The sequence below is a fragment of the Trachypithecus francoisi genome, unplaced genomic scaffold (genome assembly GCF_009764315.1).
Source record: "Trachypithecus francoisi isolate TF-2019V2 unplaced genomic scaffold, Tfra_2.0 Lachesis_group3, whole genome shotgun sequence".
Lineage (NCBI taxonomy): Eukaryota > Metazoa > Chordata > Mammalia > Primates > Cercopithecidae > Trachypithecus > Trachypithecus francoisi.
In genome coordinates this window covers 33164286-33184550 of record NW_022681468.1, presented here as the reverse complement: position 1 = coordinate 33184550, position 20265 = coordinate 33164286, and the positions used below count along the sequence as shown (strand labels likewise).

Sequence of the window (20265 nt, the reverse complement as noted above, 5' to 3'; positions counted from 1 at the left end):
ATTAAGCATTTTCTCACCTCTTTCAAATCACTCTGTTTTTTTTGAGATGGAGTTTCACTCTCGTTCCCCAGGCTATGGAGTATAATGGTGCAGTCTTGGCTCACTGCAACCTCTGCTTGCGGGTTCAAACGATTCTCCTGCCTCGGCCCCCCCAAGTAGCTGGGATTACAGGTGCATGCCACCACACCTGGCTAATTTTTGTATTTTTAGTAGAGAAGGGGTTTCACCATGTTGGCCAGGCTGGTCTTGAACTCCTGACCTCAGATGATCTGCCTGCCTTGACCTCCCAGAGTGCTGGTATTAGAGGCCTGAACCACTGCACCTGGCCCACTCTTACAAAGTTAATCACTTTTAATCACACAAATCCTTGTAAAAGGTACAACTCCAGCCAGGTGTGGTGGCTCATGCCTGTAATCCAAGCACATTGAGAGGCCGAGGCGGGCGGATTACCTGACATCAGGAGTTTGAGATCAGCCTGGCTAACATGGTGAAACCCAGTTTCTACTGAAAATACAAAAAGTTAGCTGGGCGTGGTGGCACATGCCTGTAATCCCAGCTATTTGGGAGACTGAGGCAGGAGAATTGCTTGAACCTGGAAGGTGGAGGTTGCAGTGAGCAGAGGTTGCAGTGAGTGGAGATCACTCCATTGTACTCTAGGTTGAGCAACAAAGAGTGAAGCTCTGTCTCAAAAAAAAAAAAAAAAGGTAGACATCCTTTTGACCTGTTTTATACTTATACAGATAAGGAAATAATAATTTTTAAAGTATATATAAGAGAGTTTTTTTTGTTCATAATGATGGAGTCATGCATGTGGCCTGCCACTTAACTTACTCCACATATGAACAGTTCCATCTTGGTATGTGTATGTCTACTTCATTCTTTTAAATACATTTCATTGTATGGATATATTATAGTTTATATATTCATACATTATTTGGAAACTTAAGTTATATGTAGTTTTTTTTTTTTTTTTTTTTTTGAGACGGAGTCTCGCTCTGTCACCCAAGCTGGAGTGCACTGGCCAGATCTCAGCTCACTGCAAGCTCCGCCTCCTGGGTTCACACCATTCTCCTGCCTCAGCCTCCCGAGTAGCTGGGACTACAGGCGCCCGCCACCTCGCCCGGCTAGTTTTTTGTATTTTTTAGTAGAGACGGGGTTTCACCGTGTTAGCCAGGATGGTCTCGATCTCCTGACCTTGTGATCCACCCGCCTCGGCCTCCCAAAGTGCTGGGATTACAGGCTTGAGCCACCGCGCCCGGCCTTTTTTTTTTTTTTTTTAATTTGAGCCAGGGTCTCACTCTGTCACCCAGGCTTTGTGCAGTGGCATGATCACAGCTGACTACAGCCTCAACCTCCTGGGCTCAAGTGATCCTCTCACTTCAGCCTCCTGAGTAGCTGGGACCAGAGGCATGCACCACCGCAACCAGCTATTTAAAAAAACTTTTTTGAGGGAACAGGGTCTCACTGTGTTGCCCAGACTGGTCTTGGACTCCTGGGCTCAGGCTGTCTTTCCACCTTGGCTTCCCAGAGTGCTAGGATTACAGGTGTGAGGCACTGTGGCCAGCCTATATCTAGTTTTTTATTTTACAGATAGTTTATCAGTGAATACTCATGTATACATATCTTTGTATACATGGAAGAGAATAACTGTATGAGGGCCCCTTTCCTCACATACTAGCCAGTATTAGACGTTACTAATCTATTACTTTCATTTTGCATTTCCTTTTTGGTGAGATTGAACTTTTTTTTTGAGACAGAGTCTCGCTCTGTTGCCCAGGTTGGAGTGCAGTGGCGTGATCTCAGCTCACAGCAACTTCCACCTCCCAGGTTCAAGCAATTCTCCTGCCTCAGCCTCACAAGTAGCTGGGACTATAGGTGCATGCTGCCACACCTTGCTAATCTTTTGTATTTTAGTAGAGACGGGGTTTCACTGTGTTGTCCAGACTGGTCTTGAACTCCTGAGCTCAGGCAAAGATTTATTTTAATTATTTATTTTTTTAGAGACAGAGTCTCATTCTATCACCCAGGTTAAAGTGCAATGTCACAATGATAGCTTACTGCAGCCTCCAACTTCTGAGTTCAAGTCATCCTCCTGACTCAGCCTCCTGAGTAGCTAGGACTATAGGTGTGCATTACCATGCCCAACTAACTGTTTTTTTTTTTTTTGAGGCGGAGTCTCGCTCTGTCGCCCGGACTGGAGTGCAGTGGCCAGATCTCAGCTCACTGCAAGCTCCGCCTCCCGGGTTCCCGCCATTCTCCTGCCTCAGCCTCCCGAGTAGCTGGGACTACAGGCGCCCGCCACCTCGCCCGGCTAGTTTTTGTATTTTTAGTAGAGACGGGGTTTCACCGTGTTAGCCAGGATGGTCTCGATCTCCTGACCTCGTGATCCGCCCGTCTCGGCCTCCCAAAGTGCTGGGATTACAGGCTTGAGCCACCGCGCCCGGCCTGTGTTTTGTTTTTTGTTTTTTTTTTTTGAGACAGGGTCTTGCTCTGTTGCCCAGGTTGGAGTGCAGTGGTGTGATCATGGCTCACTGCAGCCTCAACTTCCTGGGCTCAAGCCTTCGAAGTAGCTAGGACTGGGGTTCATGTCACTATGCCTGGCTAAATTTTGTATTTTTTGTAGAGATGGGGTTTCACTATATTGCCCAGGCTGGTCTCCAACTCCTGAGCTCGAGTGATTCACCTGCTTCAGCCTCCCTAAGTGCTGGGATTACAGGCGTGAGCCACCGCACCCGGCCCAGTTTTTTAATTTTTTGTAGAGTCTGGAGTCTTTTTTTTTTTTTTTTTTTTGAGACGGAGTCTTGCTCTGTCCCCGGGCTGGAGTGCAGTGGCCGGATCTCAGCTCACTGCAAGCTCCGCCTCCCGGGTTTACGCCATTCTCCTGCCTCAGCCTCCGGAGTAGCTGGGACTACAGGCGCCAGCCACCTCGCCCGGCTAGTTTTTTTGTATTTTTTTTAGTAGAGACAAGGTTTCACCGTGTTAGCCATGATGGTCTCGATCTCCTGACCTCGTGATCCACCAGTCTCGGCCTCCCAACGTGCTGGGATTACAGGCTTGAGCCACCGCGCCCGGCCAGAGTCTGGAGTCTTGCCTTGTTGCCCAGGCTGGTCTTCAAGTGAGCCTCCTGCCTTGGCTTACCAAAATGCCCAGCCCTGATTTTTATTTTTCTGCCTTTTAATGTGATTCTTTCTGTGAGAAACTTAAAAGAAAGAAAATCGGATTGACAATAGCATCTCTAAAAAGGCAGTTTAAAGTTTCTGGTAAGAGATACTGTATCTTACCACCCTCCCAACCAGCTAACTCCTGGTCCTTCCAAGTTCAGTTGAGTCATTATTTTCCTTGAGAAGCTTTTTATGCCCCCTGGGTCTGACTTAGCTTTCCATTTTTTGTCTTCCCATAGCCCTGGCATCTTTCTTTGAGGACTGAAACAGTATTATAGTTATTGGTTTATTCTTTCTCTTGTTCTAAACTATAAGAAAACAGACAAAGCTGTTTTCTTATTATTTGGATCTTCTATGCCTGAGCAATCATACTTATTGAATAAATATTGTTTTGTTTTTCTTTTAGTACCAGGTGTTGCTGAATTTGCAGCTTCCTTCAAAAGTGTAAGTAATATCCCTTACCTACTGAGGTTGATCCAAAGTTTCGCTCCTGGGTAAAAGCTCAGATCTCTCTTTTTTATTTTATTTTATTTATGACAAAGTCTCACTTTTCGCCCAGGCTGGAGTGCAGTGGTGCAATCTCGGCTCACTGCAACTTCCACTTACCAGGTTCAAGCAATTCTCCTGCCTCAGCCTCCTAAGTAGCTGGGATTACAGGTGCCCACCACCATGCCTGGCTAATTTTTGTATTTTTAGTAGAGATGGGGTTCACCATGTTGGCCAGGCTGGTCTCAAACTCCTGACCTCAAGTGATCCACCCGCCTCAGCCTCCCAAAGTGCTGGGATTACAGGTGTGAGCCACCGCGCCTGGCCTTTTAAAATTTTTTGTGGAGATGAGATCTCACTGTGTTTCCCAGACTGGTCTAGAACTCCTGGGTTCAAGCGATCCTCCTACAGGTCTGAGCTATTGTACCTGTTATTATTTTTTTAATGTGAAAAATGGGAAAAATAACACCTATTTTATAGAGCTGATTTGGAGGTAAATGGCTTGATGCATGTGAAGTGTTTTGCTTGTCACATAATAGGTACTGAGTACATTTTAATGGAAAAAAAGAGAAGGATGCAAAGCTGAAATAATGTTTCTCAACTCTACCTTTTGTGCGTGACAGAATCATCAACATGCAGCTATGGAGCTCTTGAAAAATGCACTGTAACAAATGAGCACCAAGAAAAAAATAATAATTATAAAAAAGAAAAACACATATGAGGAGTCCCTTGCTCTACTTTTTCCGCTGGACCCTTCCCTACCCTTCATATTCTAAATCATTATGTCTGGAGTGTGGCCAAGGCATTTATATTTTTAAAAGTTACATAGGTGATTCTCGTGTGCAACTAGCATTAAACTGCTGACCCAGAGCTATTCTAAGAATGGACTTTCTTTCATGTTTTTTTGTTTTTTTTTTTTTGAGACAGAGTCTGGCTCTGTCGCCCAGGCTGGAGCGCAGTGGCCAGATCTCAGCTCACTGCAAACTCCGCCTCCCAGGTTCACGCCATTCTCCTGCCTCAACCTCCCGAGTAGCTGGGATTACAGGCGCCCGCCACCTCGCCCTGCTAGTTTTTTGTATTTTTTAGTAGAGACGGGGTTTCACCGTGTTAGCCAGCATGGTCTCAATCTCCTGACCTCGTGATCCGCCCATCTCGGCCTCCCAAAGTGCTGGGATTACAGGCTTGAGCCACTGCACCCGGCCTTATTTTTTTTTTTTTTTAAGACGGAGTCTCGCTCTGTTGCCCAGGCTGGAATGCAGTAGTGCGATCTCGACTCACTGCAAGCTCCGCCTCCCAGGTTCATGCCATTCTCCTGCCTCAGCCTCCGGAGTAGCTGGGACTACAGGCGCCTGCCACCACACTGGGCTAATTTTTTTTTTGTATTTTCAGTAGAGACGGGGTTTCACGGTGCTAGCCAGGATGGTCTCGATCTCCTGACCTCTTGATCCACACGCCTCAGCCTCCCAAAGTGCTGGGATTACAGGCGTGAGCCACTGCGCTGGTCCCTTCTTTCATAGTTTTAAGTTCACTTTCATAAATGAAAAATTGTAAAATTCTGAAGTTTTCTAAAACCTACAATAAAATTGTGAAATTCCAAGTCATGACCATTCTAGATTTCTCTCACTTAGAATGAGGATTTTCTCATTCTTGATTCTTCTTTGAATCTTCCCCTATGCCAGAGAATGTTACTTACTGATTAGTGTTTCAAACAGTTGAATTGGAGTCTTTTACCAGAACTGAATTTCAAGTAATTTCTTTCATTGCTATACTAACTTGTTATGCATAAACCAGTAATAGTGGTCATAACTATTCTTCCACAATAATTTCTCTGAGACTGACTTTAAAGATGAGCCATGCTTTTTACAGTAACTATTTGTAGGACATAGCCAAACTTGGAGAAATCCAGGTTTTTTAACTTATAATCTGCCAGTATTTTCAAACAACCTGAAGGCTATGTGACAAGCTGCCTTTTTTCTTTTTCTTTTTGAGACAGAGTAATACTCTCACCCAGGCTGGAGTACAGTGGCATGATCTTGGTTCACTGCAACCTCTGCCTCCCACATTCAAGAGGTTCAAGCAATTCTCGTGCCTCAGCCTCCCAAGTAGCTGAGTTTACAGGTGTGTGCCACCACACCTGGCTAATTTTGTTTGTATTTTTAGTAGAGATGGGGTTTCTGCCTGTTGGCCAGGTGGGTCTCAAACTCCTGACTCCTGACCTCAAGTAATCCGCCCACCTTGGCAGCCACCGCATCCGGCCCAGGCTACATTTCTTATAAGAATAATAGGGTCTCTTCACACTTTTTATGTGTCTGAATGGATATATTATTTTTTGACAGCCTATTACTAGTTCTCCGCCCAAATGGATGGCTGAGATAGAACGTGATGACATCGACATGTTGAAAGGTAAGTGATGCTGGTTACACTTTTAACTGGATATTTATGTTTTTCCATAAACCACCTCTCCATTTTTTTTCCATTTCCTTACAAATATTTTTGGCTTCAGACTTCTCATTTAAACTTCCTTATTTGTAGTTTTTCATGTCTGTAATGCCCTTCTCTACCTTTTCCATGTGTAGAAATCCTGCCAATTCAAGACTCAGTCTTTTTTTTTTTTTTTGAGACGAGTCTCTGCTGCCCAGGCTGGAGTGCAGTGGCCGGATCTCAGCTCACTGCAAGCTCCGCCTCCCGGGTTTATGCCATTCTCCTGCCTCAGCCTCCCGAGTAGCTGGGACTACAGGCGCCCGCCACCTTGCCCGGCTACTTTTTTTGTATTTTTTAGTAGAGACGGGGTTTCACCATGTTAGCCAGGATGGTCTCGATCTCCTGACCTCGTGATCCGCCCGTCTTGGCCTCCCAAAGTGCTGGGATTACAGGCTTGAGCCACCGCGCCCGGCCCAAGACTCAGTCTTAGTGAATTCTGCTGCTGCTGCTAAATTCTTCTAATGTGAACTTAATTTTGTATAATACAATTAACGAATAGCTCTAACATAAATTTTTTGATTTAATTCCCATAAAGGTCCTGTGAGTTGGGTATGATTATATTCAAAGTTCATAAGTTAACCAAGATAGAATGAGTTAAAATTTGGCTCAGCATGGCTCACGCCTGTAATCCCAACACTTTGGGAGGCCGAGGCGGGCGGATCACCTGAGGTCAGAAGTTTGAGACCAGACTGACCAACATAACGAAACCATGTCTCTACTAAAAATACAAAAGTCAACCAGACATGGTGGCAAGCTCCTGTAATTCCAGCTACTCTGGAGGCTGAGGCAGGAGAATCATTTGAACCTAGAAGATAGAGGTTGTGGTGAGCAATTGTTCCACTGCACTCCAGCCTAGCTGACAGAGCAAGACTCTATCTCAAAAAAAAAAAAAAGTTAAAAAATTTTAACTCTGATTTTTTTTTTTTTTTCAGATGGAGACTCGTTCTTGTTGCCCAGGCTGGAGTGCAGTGGTGCGATCTTGGCTCACTGCAGCCTCCGCCTCCCGGGTTCAAGCGATTCTCCTGCCTCAGCCTCCTGAGTAGCTGGAACTACAGGCACCCCCTACCACACCCGGCTAATTTTTGTATTTTTGGTAGAGATGGGGTTTCACCATATTGGCCAGGCTGGTCTCGAACTCCTGACCTCCAGTGATCCACCCACCTCGGCCTCCCAGAGTGCTGGGATTACAGGTGTGAGCCACCATGCCCAGCGTAAACTGTGCTCTTTTAAGTCTAGTCTCTTTCCAGTATAACACAAGTGCCTTATTTAGAATTTACTGCCATATATTATCAGTACTATTAAATGACAACCTCTTAGTGGGTTAAGACCTATTTTTTATTTTTTTATCCCATCACTTTCTTCTATAAAGAATATTATAGGTAGTGAATATTGTTGTTTGATAAATGATTTGAAACTCAATCACAAAGTGGAAATTTAAATTAAAAAACATTAATTTTCCATGATTTTTGCCCTACTTTATTTATTTTATCATCCTTCTGGTGATAAGATTCATGATGATTGTGAAGTAATAGACTGAAATTAAGGTAAAAACCTGGGATTCTTGAGGTTTTTAAACAGCTGAACATATCAAGAAAGTCTACTTATGCTAGGTGTAGATAATGACTATGACATGATAAATGAGATTAAAAAAACACCTTTATTTGATTTTAGAAGTAATTCATTGTTCTTCATGAAATGCTTAAATGCAGATTCCCTCCTCCCGCCATGGAAAAATTAAGTCTCAAGGGCATCTCAGGTTCATTCTTCTAATGTTTCAAACAGACATTTTTATAATATCTCATCAGCATGTGTTTCTTAAGGCAACTCTAAATTTTTAGTGAGGGATCATAGCATTATATTCTATGCAAACTGACCTGTGTCTTAAACCTAAAAGGAATTGAGTGCTGTTTAAATAAAAATTCAGGAAAGAAAATGTTTAAATATTGTCTTTGTGTGTGTGTGTGTGTGTGCAGGAGACTGGAGGTTTTTTTTATTACTCAGTCTCCCCGAGAATTTGGGGATCAGAGTTTTTAAGGATAATTTGGTGGGCTGGGGGGACAGTGAGTTGCTAGTGCTGACTGATTGGGCCGGAGATGAAATCACAGGGAGTCAGAACTGTCCTCTTGTGCTGAGTCAGTTCCTGGGTGGGGGCCACAAGATCAGATGAACCAGTTTATTGATCTGGGTGGTACCAACTGAGCCATCAAATGCAAGGCCTGCAAAATATCTCAAGCACAGAAACACCCAATAGGAAACCACCACTGCAGAAGTGTAACTGTGATGGTGAAAGAGATCTGACCTAAGCAACTCCCATTTGCTCCTAACCTCCAACAATGTGCTGTCTTTTTACTTAGTAAACTTAAAGATTTTTATAGGAATTTGGTTTGAAGGGAAAGTTTAGATTTTTATTTAGTCTTTGTTTTATAAACTTAGGGAAATGGGGAGTAGTAAGTTTTGTTGCCACTTTATTATAAGTTGAAATAATGTGGACTTACAATTAACAGTGGAGACAATATCCATTTTGTCAGCTCAGATATGTCTTCAAGTCTTTCTTAATGCTGTATCAAAAGACAAGGTTTTACATTTTAATGACGTATTCCAAACGAATGTTATAAATAATGTTTCCTGAAGATGAAACACTTAACTTGTTATTTTATTATTTTTTCTTGTTTTACTTGAGAAACGGTCTCCCTTTGTCACCCAGACTGTAGTGCGGTGGTGCCATCATGGCTCACTGCAGCCTTGACCTCCTGGTGATCCTCCCACCTCAGCCTCCTGAGTAGCTGGGACTACAGGCATACACCACCATACCCAGCTAATTTTATTTTATTTTATTTTATTTTGAGATGGAATCTCACTTTGTTGCCTAGGCTGGAGTGCAGTGGTACAGTCTCAGCTGTCTGCAGCCTTTGCCTCCTGGGTTAAAGTGATTCTCCTGTTTCAGCCTTCTGAGTAGCTGGGACTACAGATGCCTGCCACCACACCCAGTTAATCCTTATATTTTTAGTAGAGACAGGGTTTCACCAGCTTGGCCAGGCTGGTCTTGAACCCCTGACCTCAGGTGATCTGCCCACCTTGGCCTTCCAAAGTGCTAGGATTACAGGTGTGAGCCACCGTGCCTGGCTGAATTTTTGTATTATTTTTATACAGGTGAGGTATCATGTTTCCCAGGCTGGTCTTGAACTCCTGGGCTCAAGCAATCCTCTTGCCTTAGCCTCCCAAGTCGCTGGGACTGCAGGCATGTGCTACTGTGCCCGGCTAATTCTGTTTTTATGCAAATTCGTTTATTATTAAGTGGGTAAGCTTATCTGAGGAATTTTGCCATAGTGGGAAAATTCCCTGATTTGTGTGTGTGTGTGTGTGTGTGTGTGTGTGTGTGTGTAAGATTGGGGAAGGAGTTACGGATCCATTTTCTACTTATTCAGTGGTCATTAAGCTTGAAAACTTGTATAACAAGAGTTCCCAACCCAAATAAGTTGCTACTAGAGAAGAGTGGAAAGAAATGATGTTGAAATAAATGATTCTGTTTCAGAACTGGGGAGTCTCACCACAGCTAATTTGATGGAGAAGGTACGAGGCCTACAGAACCTAGCCTATCAGCTGGGGCTGGATGAGTGTGAGTACTCCAATTGCATTTGTTCAGGGTTACATGCTGTGTATTATCACCATGAGCTCCAGTTATAATTCAGAAAGTATATTAGGGAAAAGAGAAGCATTCTGAAGGTAAGAAGTCAATCTAATTCGTTGACTTTTTATGGTGGAGTGTGGTGGAATAATTACTGGATTTACTAGGTAACAAGTATTTTTCTTTATACAGTAAAACTATATTGAAATCCCCTCAGGTTATTATCTCATTTTTAAATAGACAAGAGTCTTACTATGTTGCACAGGCTGGTCTTCAACTCCTGGGCTCAATTGATCCTCCTACCTTAGCCTCTGAAGTAGCTGGGACTACAAGCATGTACCATTGTGCCTGGGTAATTTAAAAATTTTTTTGTAGAGACAGAGTCTCACTATATTGCCCAGGCTGGTCTTGAACTCTTGGGTTTAAGTGATCCTCTTGCCTCAGCCTTCCAAAGTGCTGGGATTATAGCATGAACCACCGTGCCCAAACAGCATTTTACTTTACAAATAAATTTAAGGCTGGCCATAGTGGCTCATGCCTGTAATCCCAGCTACTTAGGAGGCTGAGGATGGAGAATCACTTGAAACTGGGAGGCAGAGGTTGCAGTGAGCCAAGATCATGCCACTGCACTCCAGCCTGGGCGACAGAGTGAGACTGTCTCAAAAACAAGAAATTTAATTTAAAATTTCTGATTTTCAACTGATAGTCGTCACTTCCTCAGGCCTCTTTATCCTTCCTTTATTTCTATTACTGTCATCAGCAGTTGGCTCTCTTTTACCAAGAAAACATTTTTGAATTGGTTTTGGAATCAAGAAATAGAGAACAACAAACTGCTTCAAGTTACGGTTGTTAGCTGGTCTGCTAAGTTCACACATTAATACCTAACTCTTCTCTATATACTGGTAATTTATTTCTTATGATTAAAGTTTATACTTTGGCAAAATTACTAGTTACCATGTATGTCATGGACCTCCTTGATCTATAATGAAAAGGCAAATCTGTGATTAGTAAGTTCATGAATGTGAGACTTTCATAGTTGATTTTGTTCCCTTGATTTTGTTTCTAGCTTTGGATAATAAATGCTGTAATGATCGTTATGATCAAGGCTTTATCTCTTTGTGTCAGTGTTTTTCAATGAAGTAAATGTTATGCTTGTTATATCAAGAAGATGCTATATTACCAAATAGATTTGTCAGTAGTATTATCTATAGTTATAGCTGAAATTATGGTCCTTTTAATTAGTTTTTCTTTTTCTGCTTTCCTACTGAGAAAGGTGATGAAGTATTTTTTCCTGCTTTTTATTATTTATACCAAAGTAGAGTGAACGGAATAATGACCCATGGCCCAACTTCAATAATCAACATATAGCCAATCTTGTTTTACTTATAACAATTTCCTATAGCTACTTTAAAGCAAATTCCAGGCATCATATTACCCCATTGCTGAGTAACTTTGTATGTGTTTCCAGAAGACAAGGACTCACTTTCTTTTTCTGTCTTGTTTTGTTTTGTTTTGAGGCAGTCTTACTCTGTGGCCCAGGCTGGAGTTCAGTGGCACGATCTCGGCTCATGGCAACCTCCATCTCCTGGGTTCAAGTGATTTTCTTCCCTTAGCCTCCTGAGGAGCTGGGACTACAGGGATGCACCACCATGCCTGGCCAATTTTTGTATTTTTAGTAGAGATGGGGTTTCACCATGGTGGCCAGGCTGGTCTCAAACTCCTTACCTCAAATAATATGCCCACCTTGGCCTCCCAAAGTGCTGGGATTACAGGCGTGAGCCACCACACCTGGCCTGTTGTTGTTTTTTTTTTTTTTTTTCCTTTCTCTTCAGGAACACTGACACAAAATGTAAGATTTTTTTTTTTTGAGATGGAGTTTTGCTCTTGTTGCCCAGGCTGGAGTGCAATGGCATGATCTTGGTTCACCACAACCTCCGCCTCCCAGGTTCAAGCAATTCTCCTGCCTCAGCCTCCCGAGTAGCTAGGATTACAGGCATGTGCCACCACTCCCAGCTAATTTTGTATTTTTAGTAGAGATGGGGTTTCTCCATTTTGGTCAGGCTGGTCTTGAACTCCTGACCTCAGGTCATTGGCCCAACTCCGCCTCCCAAAGTGCTGGGATTATAGGCGTGAGCCACCGTGCCTGGCTGTTTTGTTTTTTGTTTTTTTGTTTTGTTTGTTTTTTTTTTAAGAGACTGGGTTTTTCTATGTTGCCTAGGCTAGACTTGAGTTCCTGGGCTCCAGCAATCATCCCACCTCAGCCTTCTGAGTAGCTGAGACTACAGGCACATACAACTGTGCCTGGCTTTTTTTTTTTTTTTTTTTTTTTTGAGACGTAGTCTCGCTCTGTCGCCAGGTTGGAGATTGGAGTGCAGTGGCGCGATCTTGGCTCACTGCAACCTCCGCCTCCTGGGTTCAAGCGATTCTCCTGCCTCAGCCTCCCAAGTAGCTGAGATTACAGGCGCGCACCACCATGCCTGGCTAATTTTTTTTAGTAGAGACGGGGTTTCACCATGTTGGCCAGGATGGTCTCAATCTTCTGACCTGGTGATCCACCTGCCATGGTCTCCCAAAGTGCCAGGATTACAGGAGTGAGCCACTGCGCCTGGCTGGCTACTGTTACTTTTTAAAAATATAACAGTAGTTTCATTATTAAGCCTAAAATTTTTTTTACAAACTTGTTAAATATCATCAAATAGCCAATCAGGGTTTAGATTTCTCCAGTTGACTCATAAATGTCTTTATACAGTTCATTTGTTGGCGTCTGGGTCTAAATAAGGTTCATATACTGTATTTCATATGTCTCTGAAATCTTTTTTAGCCTATCATACCTACACCTGCATTTTATTTCCCCTTGTCGTTTGTTAAACCTAGTCATTTGTTCTATAGATTTGCAAAATCTGGGTTTTGTTGATTACATTCCTGTGGTGGAGCTTAACATGTTCACTTATCCCTTTTTTATCTGCTGATTGTTAGATCTATAAGCTTGCACAGATACAGGCTTGATTTTTTTTTTTTTAATTTTGTCAAGAATATTTCACAGTTGGTGTTGGATACATTATGTGTGCTGGTCTTTCTTTTTGTGATATTAAGATTAATAGTTGATGGTTTCTAGATCTAACTATCAGGAAATAAAAAGGGATAGGTGAATGTGTTAAGCTCTACCACAGGAATGTAATCAACAAAACCCAGAATTTGAAAAATCTACAGAACAAATGACTAGGTTTAACAAATGATGGGGAAATAACATGCAGGTGGAACTATGACAATCAGATGTATTCATTGTAATATTCTTTATCAGTCTTATACCTAGAGTAGCAGGCTTTGATCACAGTCTAGATTTACTATTTTATTATAGGTTGCAAGTTAGTAATATTCTGTCATTTCTCTTATTGACTAGAATTTTTCTGAAAAGACTTTATCTTATTGACTATTTGGTTACTTTGAAAGCTGCTCCTACTGGCGTGATGGGATAAATGATTCTTTTTCTTTCTTTATTAGTTTTCAGAATAATGAATTTGTTCCCTAAGCATCAGTAAAGTTTATTTTAATGGCTTTCAATGGAATCAAAAACTTGGTGTGGCATTTGTTACTTTTTAAAATCCACACAGTTAAAGCCATTATTACTGCTAACTGTTTATATTTCTAAAAACTTAAGGCTTTGGGGGTGGGGGTTTGAAGCCATTTAATTCAGCCACCTTCAGCACTAAACCAAAACTGTACAAGAGAAATGCTTGTTTCTGCCAAATGAGTCCCATGAGCACAGCTGAGATTTTTCAGAATTATCTTCTAGTTCAAAATTTGGTGTTGTTTCAATTTCTGTAGCAGTGCTTTGCAACTGATTGCCATTGTCCTTGACCATTGTGAATTTAGCTGACATGAAATAGTTTTAAAATTTAGAATTAGAAACAATTACATTGATGTGTATTGAACTTCTTACATACAGTCTCTCTTTGTTTTATTGTGTGTAGTGTATTTGCATAAAAACAAGATTTTTTTTGTCCTTACAGATTATTCATCTACTCTAGGAGTTGGCTTTTACTTGACACCCTAATCTGGTGTTTTGATGTCTAAATCCTCTTTCCTACATTAATTGAGAGGATGACATGGATGAAAAATAAGCAGTAGGAACTGATGAATCCCCAAGGACCAGTGATCCTGTTTTTATGCAAATATCTGCACTGATAAAGATGATGGAAAGAAAAAAAATGCAAAAAATATTTGTCCTCAAAACATGATTGTTTGTCACTTCCCAAGAGCGTTGTTAAATGTTAGTATAGAAATTATATGAACCTTCTAGGGCTGATAGTAACTAGATTGTGTCTTTTGGAAGATGAATGCTACCCTTTGAATTGGTACATGATTATGCCTCAGATAACCCTTTTGGTGTGCAAATTTTGGAATGCAGTAACTTTTCTTATAGGCATTTATAGTCTCTCAGATGATTGAGGCCTCTTGGCTTGATTTGGGCAGTTAATTTATATGAAATTCCCTTGAAATATACAGAAATATTTTAAAAAGTAAAACTCTGCCTTAGCATATAAAGAATTCCATTTCTATTATTTCCATCTGAGCTCAGAGTCCTCCCTCTTTTACTGGAACTATGTTATAGTCACCTTCTAGCTGGTCCCTCTGCCTCTCAACTACCCCATTCCAGTCTATCTTGTTACTGCTGCCACATTGTTTTTATGTTTGTTTTTTTGAGACAAGGTCTCACTCTCATCCAGGCTGGAGTGCCATGGCATTATCCTGGCTCACTGTAGCCTCGAACTCCTGGGCTCAAAGGATCCTCCCACCTCAGCCTCCCAAGTAGCTGGGACTGCAGGTGCAGTGCCACCATATCCGGCTAATTTTTTTGATATTTTGTAGAGATGAGGTCTCACTATGTTGCCCAGACTGGTCTTGAACTCCTGGACTCAACCAGTCCTCCCTCCTTGGCCTCCCAAAGTGCTGAAATTACAGACATGAACCACCATGCCTACCCTGGCCTGATTTGTTTATTTTTATTTATTTATTTATTTATTTATTTTGAGGCAGTGGCTTGCTTTGTCTCCCAGGCTGGAATGCAGTAGTGCAGTCTTGGCTCACTGCAGCCTCCACCTCCCAGGCTCAAGTGATTCTTATGCTTCAGCCGTCCAGGTAGCTGAGATTACAGGTGTGTACCACCATGCCCAGCTTTTTAAAAATATTTTTAGTAGAGATGGGATTTTGCTATGTTGGCCAGGCTGGTCTTGAACTCCTGTCCTCAAGTGATTTGCCCGCCTGACCTCCCAAAGTGCTGGGATTACAGGTGTGAGCCACCACGCCCGGCCCCAGCCTGATTTTTTGAAGTACATTTTCTTCTCTTTGTCTTTTGCTCATAAATCGTTACCCACAGGATAAAATTTAGGCCCCTTGTGTGGCATTCAAAATCCTTTGCACTCTGGCTCTCACCAGATTACTCTAGCCTTCTTACATCTCCCCTACCAAAACACGTTCACTGTCTCTGTCTGGAGCTTCTGGAAATTGCTCTTTTTCTGGGCAGTTGCTGTTTTAGTGATGAGATGTAATATTTGAAGGTCTTGTAATGTCTGAAATGTCTTCTTTTATGACAGTGGATGGTAAACAGCACAGAATAAATACAGTGTGAAACTTGTTGATGATGGCTTGGTTTATCTTCTGCTTGAACCCTACTCCATCACTATTATTACATGCGTATGATCCTGATTTAGACCTGTTAAATTTCAACACTACATGGCTTCCTTTGTTCCTAAGATTCATTATCATGAATCCTATTGAATACTAGTTCTCAGCAGTTTTAACCTCACTCTTTTTGGAATAATTCCCCATCTTCTTAGTTTTACTCATGCTATTCCTTTTTCTCAGTAAGCTGTCCTTCTTCTATCAGCCTTCCCTTTTCATCCTTGATTTAGAAAGTGAACATTCTCTGTGGCCTCTCAAATTGCCCCTAGAGCAGTTTGTTTGTTTGATTTGTAAGGTGCTTTTACCATTCTTCTTGGAGATTTTTGGTACATGTCTCAGTCCTTGGATTGATTATAACTTTTTAAGATAAGAATCATATTTTTACTTTTTCAGCCCATAGATTTTTTCCCCATCTCTGAAGACCACAAACCAGTTAGTAGTCATGCACATGACCTACTTACTAGCTATCTTTGAAATATGTTTAAATAAAATGTGAAAACTGGGAAAGCAGAGGATCGTATCATTTGAAACTAGGGACCCTGATGCATTTGGTTTTTTTCTCTTTTTTTTTTTGTAATGGCTTTATTGAGATGTAATTCACATAGTCTATAATTCACCCATTTATAGTGTGCAATTCAGCAATTTTTATAGAATTTTGCAGTCACCACCACAACCAATTTTACAACATTTTCATCATCTGAAAAACCTTGTACCCATTAGCAGTCACTCCCTATTACTTCCCAAACTCCCCAGACCTAGGCTGTTACCTATTGGTTTCATGTCTCTCTGGATTTGCCTCATCTGGACATTTCATGTAAATGAAATCATATAATATGTGGTTTCTTGTGACTGGATTCTTTCTGTTAAGATGTTTTCAGTGTTCAATTATGTTATAGCATGTATCAGTGCTTTATTTCTTTTCATGACTGAATAATATTCCATTGTATAGATACTCCACATCGTATTTATCTACCTGGTGATGGCCATTTGAGTTGTTTTCAGTACTTGGCTACTATAAATAATGCTCCTGTGAACATTCAGGTTCAACCAAAACACACAATTTTTTTGGTAAACGTGTTTTCATTTTCTTAGGTTTATAGCTAGAGGTGGCATTTCTGGGTCATGTGGTAACTCTATATCTGATCTATTGAGGGATTGTCAGACTGTTTTCCAAACTAGCTGAACCACTTTGCATTCCCACAAGCAGCGTATAAGTGGTCCAGTTTTCTCACATCCTTGCCAACACTTGTTATTTGTATTTTTTTCTTTTAATTATTTTCATGTCCCTCATAGAGGGTGTGAAGTAGTGTCTCATTGTGGTTTGGATTTGCATTTGTCTAGTAATAATGGTGTTGAGCATGTTTTCATGTGCTTATATATCTTCTTTGGAGAACTATCAATTCAGATCCTTTGCTTATTTGTAAATTGTATTGTTTGTGTTTTTATTATTGAATTGTAAGACTTCATTATATATTCTAGAAAGAAGTCACTTATCAGATAGATGATTTGCAAAAGTCTTCACTCATTCTATAAGTTGTCTTTTTACTTTCTTAATGGTGTCCTTTGAATCACAAAGCTTTAAATTTTGATGAAATCCAATGTATCTATTTTGTTGTTGCTTGTGTTTTAGTGTCCTGCCTGAGAAACCATTGCCTAATGCAGGGTCTCAAAAATTTATGCCTGTGTTTTCTTTTAAAAGTTTTATAGTTTTATCTTTTAGATTTAGGTCTTCGATTCATTTTAAGTTAATTTTTATATTTGGTGTGAGATAGGGATCTAAATTCATTCTTTCGCATGTGGAGATCCAGTTTTCTTAGCATAATTTAGAAGCATCATTGAAAAGACTATCCTTTTTCTGTTGAATTGTCTTGACATCCTTGTCAAAAATCAGTTGGCAGCTGGGCATGGTGGCTCACACCTGTAATCCCAGCACTTTGGGAGGCCAAGGTGGGAGAATTGCTTGAGCCCAGAAGTTTGAGACAAGCCTGGGCAACAAAGTAAGACTCCATCTCTACAAAAAAATTAAAAATTAGCCATATGTGGTGCTGTGCACCCATATTCTCACCTACTCAGGAGGCAGAGCCTGGGAGGTCGAGGCTTCAGTGAACCATGATCACACCTCTGCACTCCAGCCTGGGTTACAGAGAGAGACCCTGCCTCAAAATAAAAACAATTAGTTGGCCGTAAATGTGAAGGTTTATTTCTAGACTCTCAATTCTATTCCATTGATTTAATCTCTCCTTATGCCAGTAATTAACTTTCTTGCTTATTGTAGCTTTGTAGTAAGTTTTGAAATTGGGGTGTGTGAACGTTCCAACATCAACAATGTTTTGCAGTTTTCAAAGCATAAATATTATACTTCATTTGTTAAATTTTTTCCTAAGTACTTTATTCTTTTTGATGCTATTATAAATGGAATTGTTTTCTTAATTTCATTTTCAGTTTGCTCATTGCTACTATTGAGAAATAGATTTAATTTTTGTATATTGATCTTGTACCCTGCAACTTCGTTGAACTTATTTCTTTAGTTCTAATAATGTTTTAGTAGATTATTTGTAATTTTCTATATAGAGAATTGTCATTTGCAAATAAAGACAATTTTGCTTCTTCATTTCCATTCTGATTGCCTTTAAATTAATTCTTTTGCCTAATTGCCCTGGCTAGAAATTCCAGTACAGTGTTGAATAAACGTGGCAGGAGTGGACATCCTTGACTTTTCCTGATCTTTAGGAGAAAGGATTAGGTATAGTGTTAGCTGTGGGTTTTTTGTAGGTGTGCTTTAATGTAAATATTACCTTCTAAAAAAGCTTTGAGGAATTTAGCTTACTTTGATATAAGTAGTTGTTTCTACTGATTAATCATATAATTATTAATCTCATAATTCTGTATGTTCGTGTAGCAGTTTAATAGGACTGTTATTTGGTTGAATTTAATCACTGTTGTTTTTTAAAAGCAACATTTCATTGTAAAAAGATTGAGAGGGATGCCAAGGAGGGATGACTTCTTGAAGTCAAGAGTTTGTAACCAGCCTGGGCAATAAAACCAAGACTCCATTTCTAAAAGAAAAAGATTGAGGCCAGCGTGGTGGCTCACGCTTGTAATCCTAGCACTTTGGGACGCTGAGGCGGGCAGATCACCCGAGTTCAGGAGTTTGAGACCAGCCTGGCCAACATGGTGAAACCTTGTCTCTGCAAAAATACAAAAATTAGCTGGGCATGGTGGCGCACACCTGTGGTCCCAGTTACTCGGGAGGCTGAGGCAGAAGAATTGCTTGAACCTGGGAGGCGGAGGTTGCAGTGAGCTGAGATCATGCCACTGCACTCCAGCCTGGGTGACAGAGTGAGACTCCATCAAAAAAAAAAGGCCAGGCATGGTGCCTCATGCCTGTAATCCCAGCACTTTGGGAGGCCAAGGCAGGCGGATCATGAGGTCAGGAGATCGAGACCATCCTGGCTAACACAGTGAAACCCCGTCTCTACTAAAAAATATCAAATATTAGCTGGGCATGGTGGCAGGCGCCTATATGTAGTCCCAGCTACTCAGGAGGCTGAGGCAGGAGAATGGTATGAACCTGGGAGGTGGAGCTTGTAGTGAGCCGAGATTGTACCACTGTACTCCAGCCTGGGCGACAGAGTGAGACACCATCTCAAAAAAAAAAAGATTAAGATGTCCCCATTCAAAACTTAATACTTTATCCCATCAATCTACATTGATGAAGTTGTCTATACAGCTTTACTATTTGGTACTTTATTTGATGGTAGTAACTAAGAAAAACTTCTGCTATCAGGAAGCAGAAGTTTCCACAGCACTAACCTGTAGTATACTAGACTTCTCTACTCTCTGGGCATGTGATTTTCAAATAAGTGATTATTTACATTTAGAAGTTGTTTCCCATCTAGATAAAATTCTAAACAGCTCTTTTGATTTGTAATTTTAATATATAAAGGAGGGAAGGGAGAGTATAACTGTGATTCTTATACCTTTTTGTTTTTTTGGAGACCGGGTCTCTGTTGCCCAGGCTAGAGTGCAGTGGTGCAGTCATAACTCACTGCAGCCTTGACCTCCCAGGTTCAAGCAGTCCTCCCAGCCCAGCCTCTCGAGTAGCTGGAACCACAGGAGAGTGCCACTATGCCTGACTGATTTTTTTTTTAATTTTTATTTTGTAGAGATGGGGTCTCCCTGTGTTGTCCAGGCTGGCTTCATCCTCCTGGGCTCAAGCAGTCATCCTGCCTCAGCCTCCCAAAACGCTGGGATTATAGGTGTGAACCATCATGCCCTGCCCCTGGGTATTTTTTTTCTTTTTATTATTTATTTATTTATATATTTTTGTGGGCTAACATCAAAATTATTTGTCTGGCTTCCCTTATTAGGCCTATTAAGTTCTACCTCTCATATAATTAAATTAATAGCCCTTAACTGAGGAGAAAAATCATCTAGCCTTTAACCTCTAGATGGCAGCATGAGTCTTTCTGTACCACTAACAGACTCTTGAACTGGATTTTTGATCTATATAAAAACTTATTGTGATTTCTTTTTCTTTATTTCTTTTTTTTTGAGACAGAGTTTCGCTCTTGTTGCCCAGGCTGGAGTGCAATGGCTTGATCTTGGCTCACTGCAACCTTCGCCTCCCGGGTTCAAGCTATTCTCCTGCCTCAGCCTCCTGAGTAGCTGGGATTACAGGCATGCACCATCATGCCAGGCTAATTTTGTATTTGTGGAGAGATGGGGTTTCTCCATGTTGGTCAGGCTGGTCTTGAACTCCTGACCTCAGGTGATCTGCCCACCTTGGCCTCCCAAAGTGCTGGGATTACAGGCAGGAGCCACGGCGCC

General features: G+C 41.3%; 1 protein-coding gene across 2 annotated transcripts in view; it reads left to right on the top strand.

Annotated features, from left to right (window-relative positions):
* LIN52 (lin-52 DREAM MuvB core complex component) overlaps positions 1-20265 on the top strand; it is a 117254-nt gene that overhangs the window by 9859 nt on the left and 87130 nt on the right. Inside the window, exons 3-6 of one of the 2 annotated variants that reach the window (XM_033187500.1) lie at positions 3568-3605; positions 5984-6050; positions 9661-9742; positions 11624-11738. In XM_033187500.1, the coding sequence (XP_033043391.1) occupies positions 3568-3605; positions 5984-6050; positions 9661-9742; positions 11624-11738 (302 nt within the window). Of the gene's footprint in view, positions 1-3567; positions 3606-5983; positions 6051-9660; positions 9745-11623; positions 11739-20265 lie in introns of those variants that run through there. The other variant, XM_033187501.1, reaches the window with a different exon arrangement.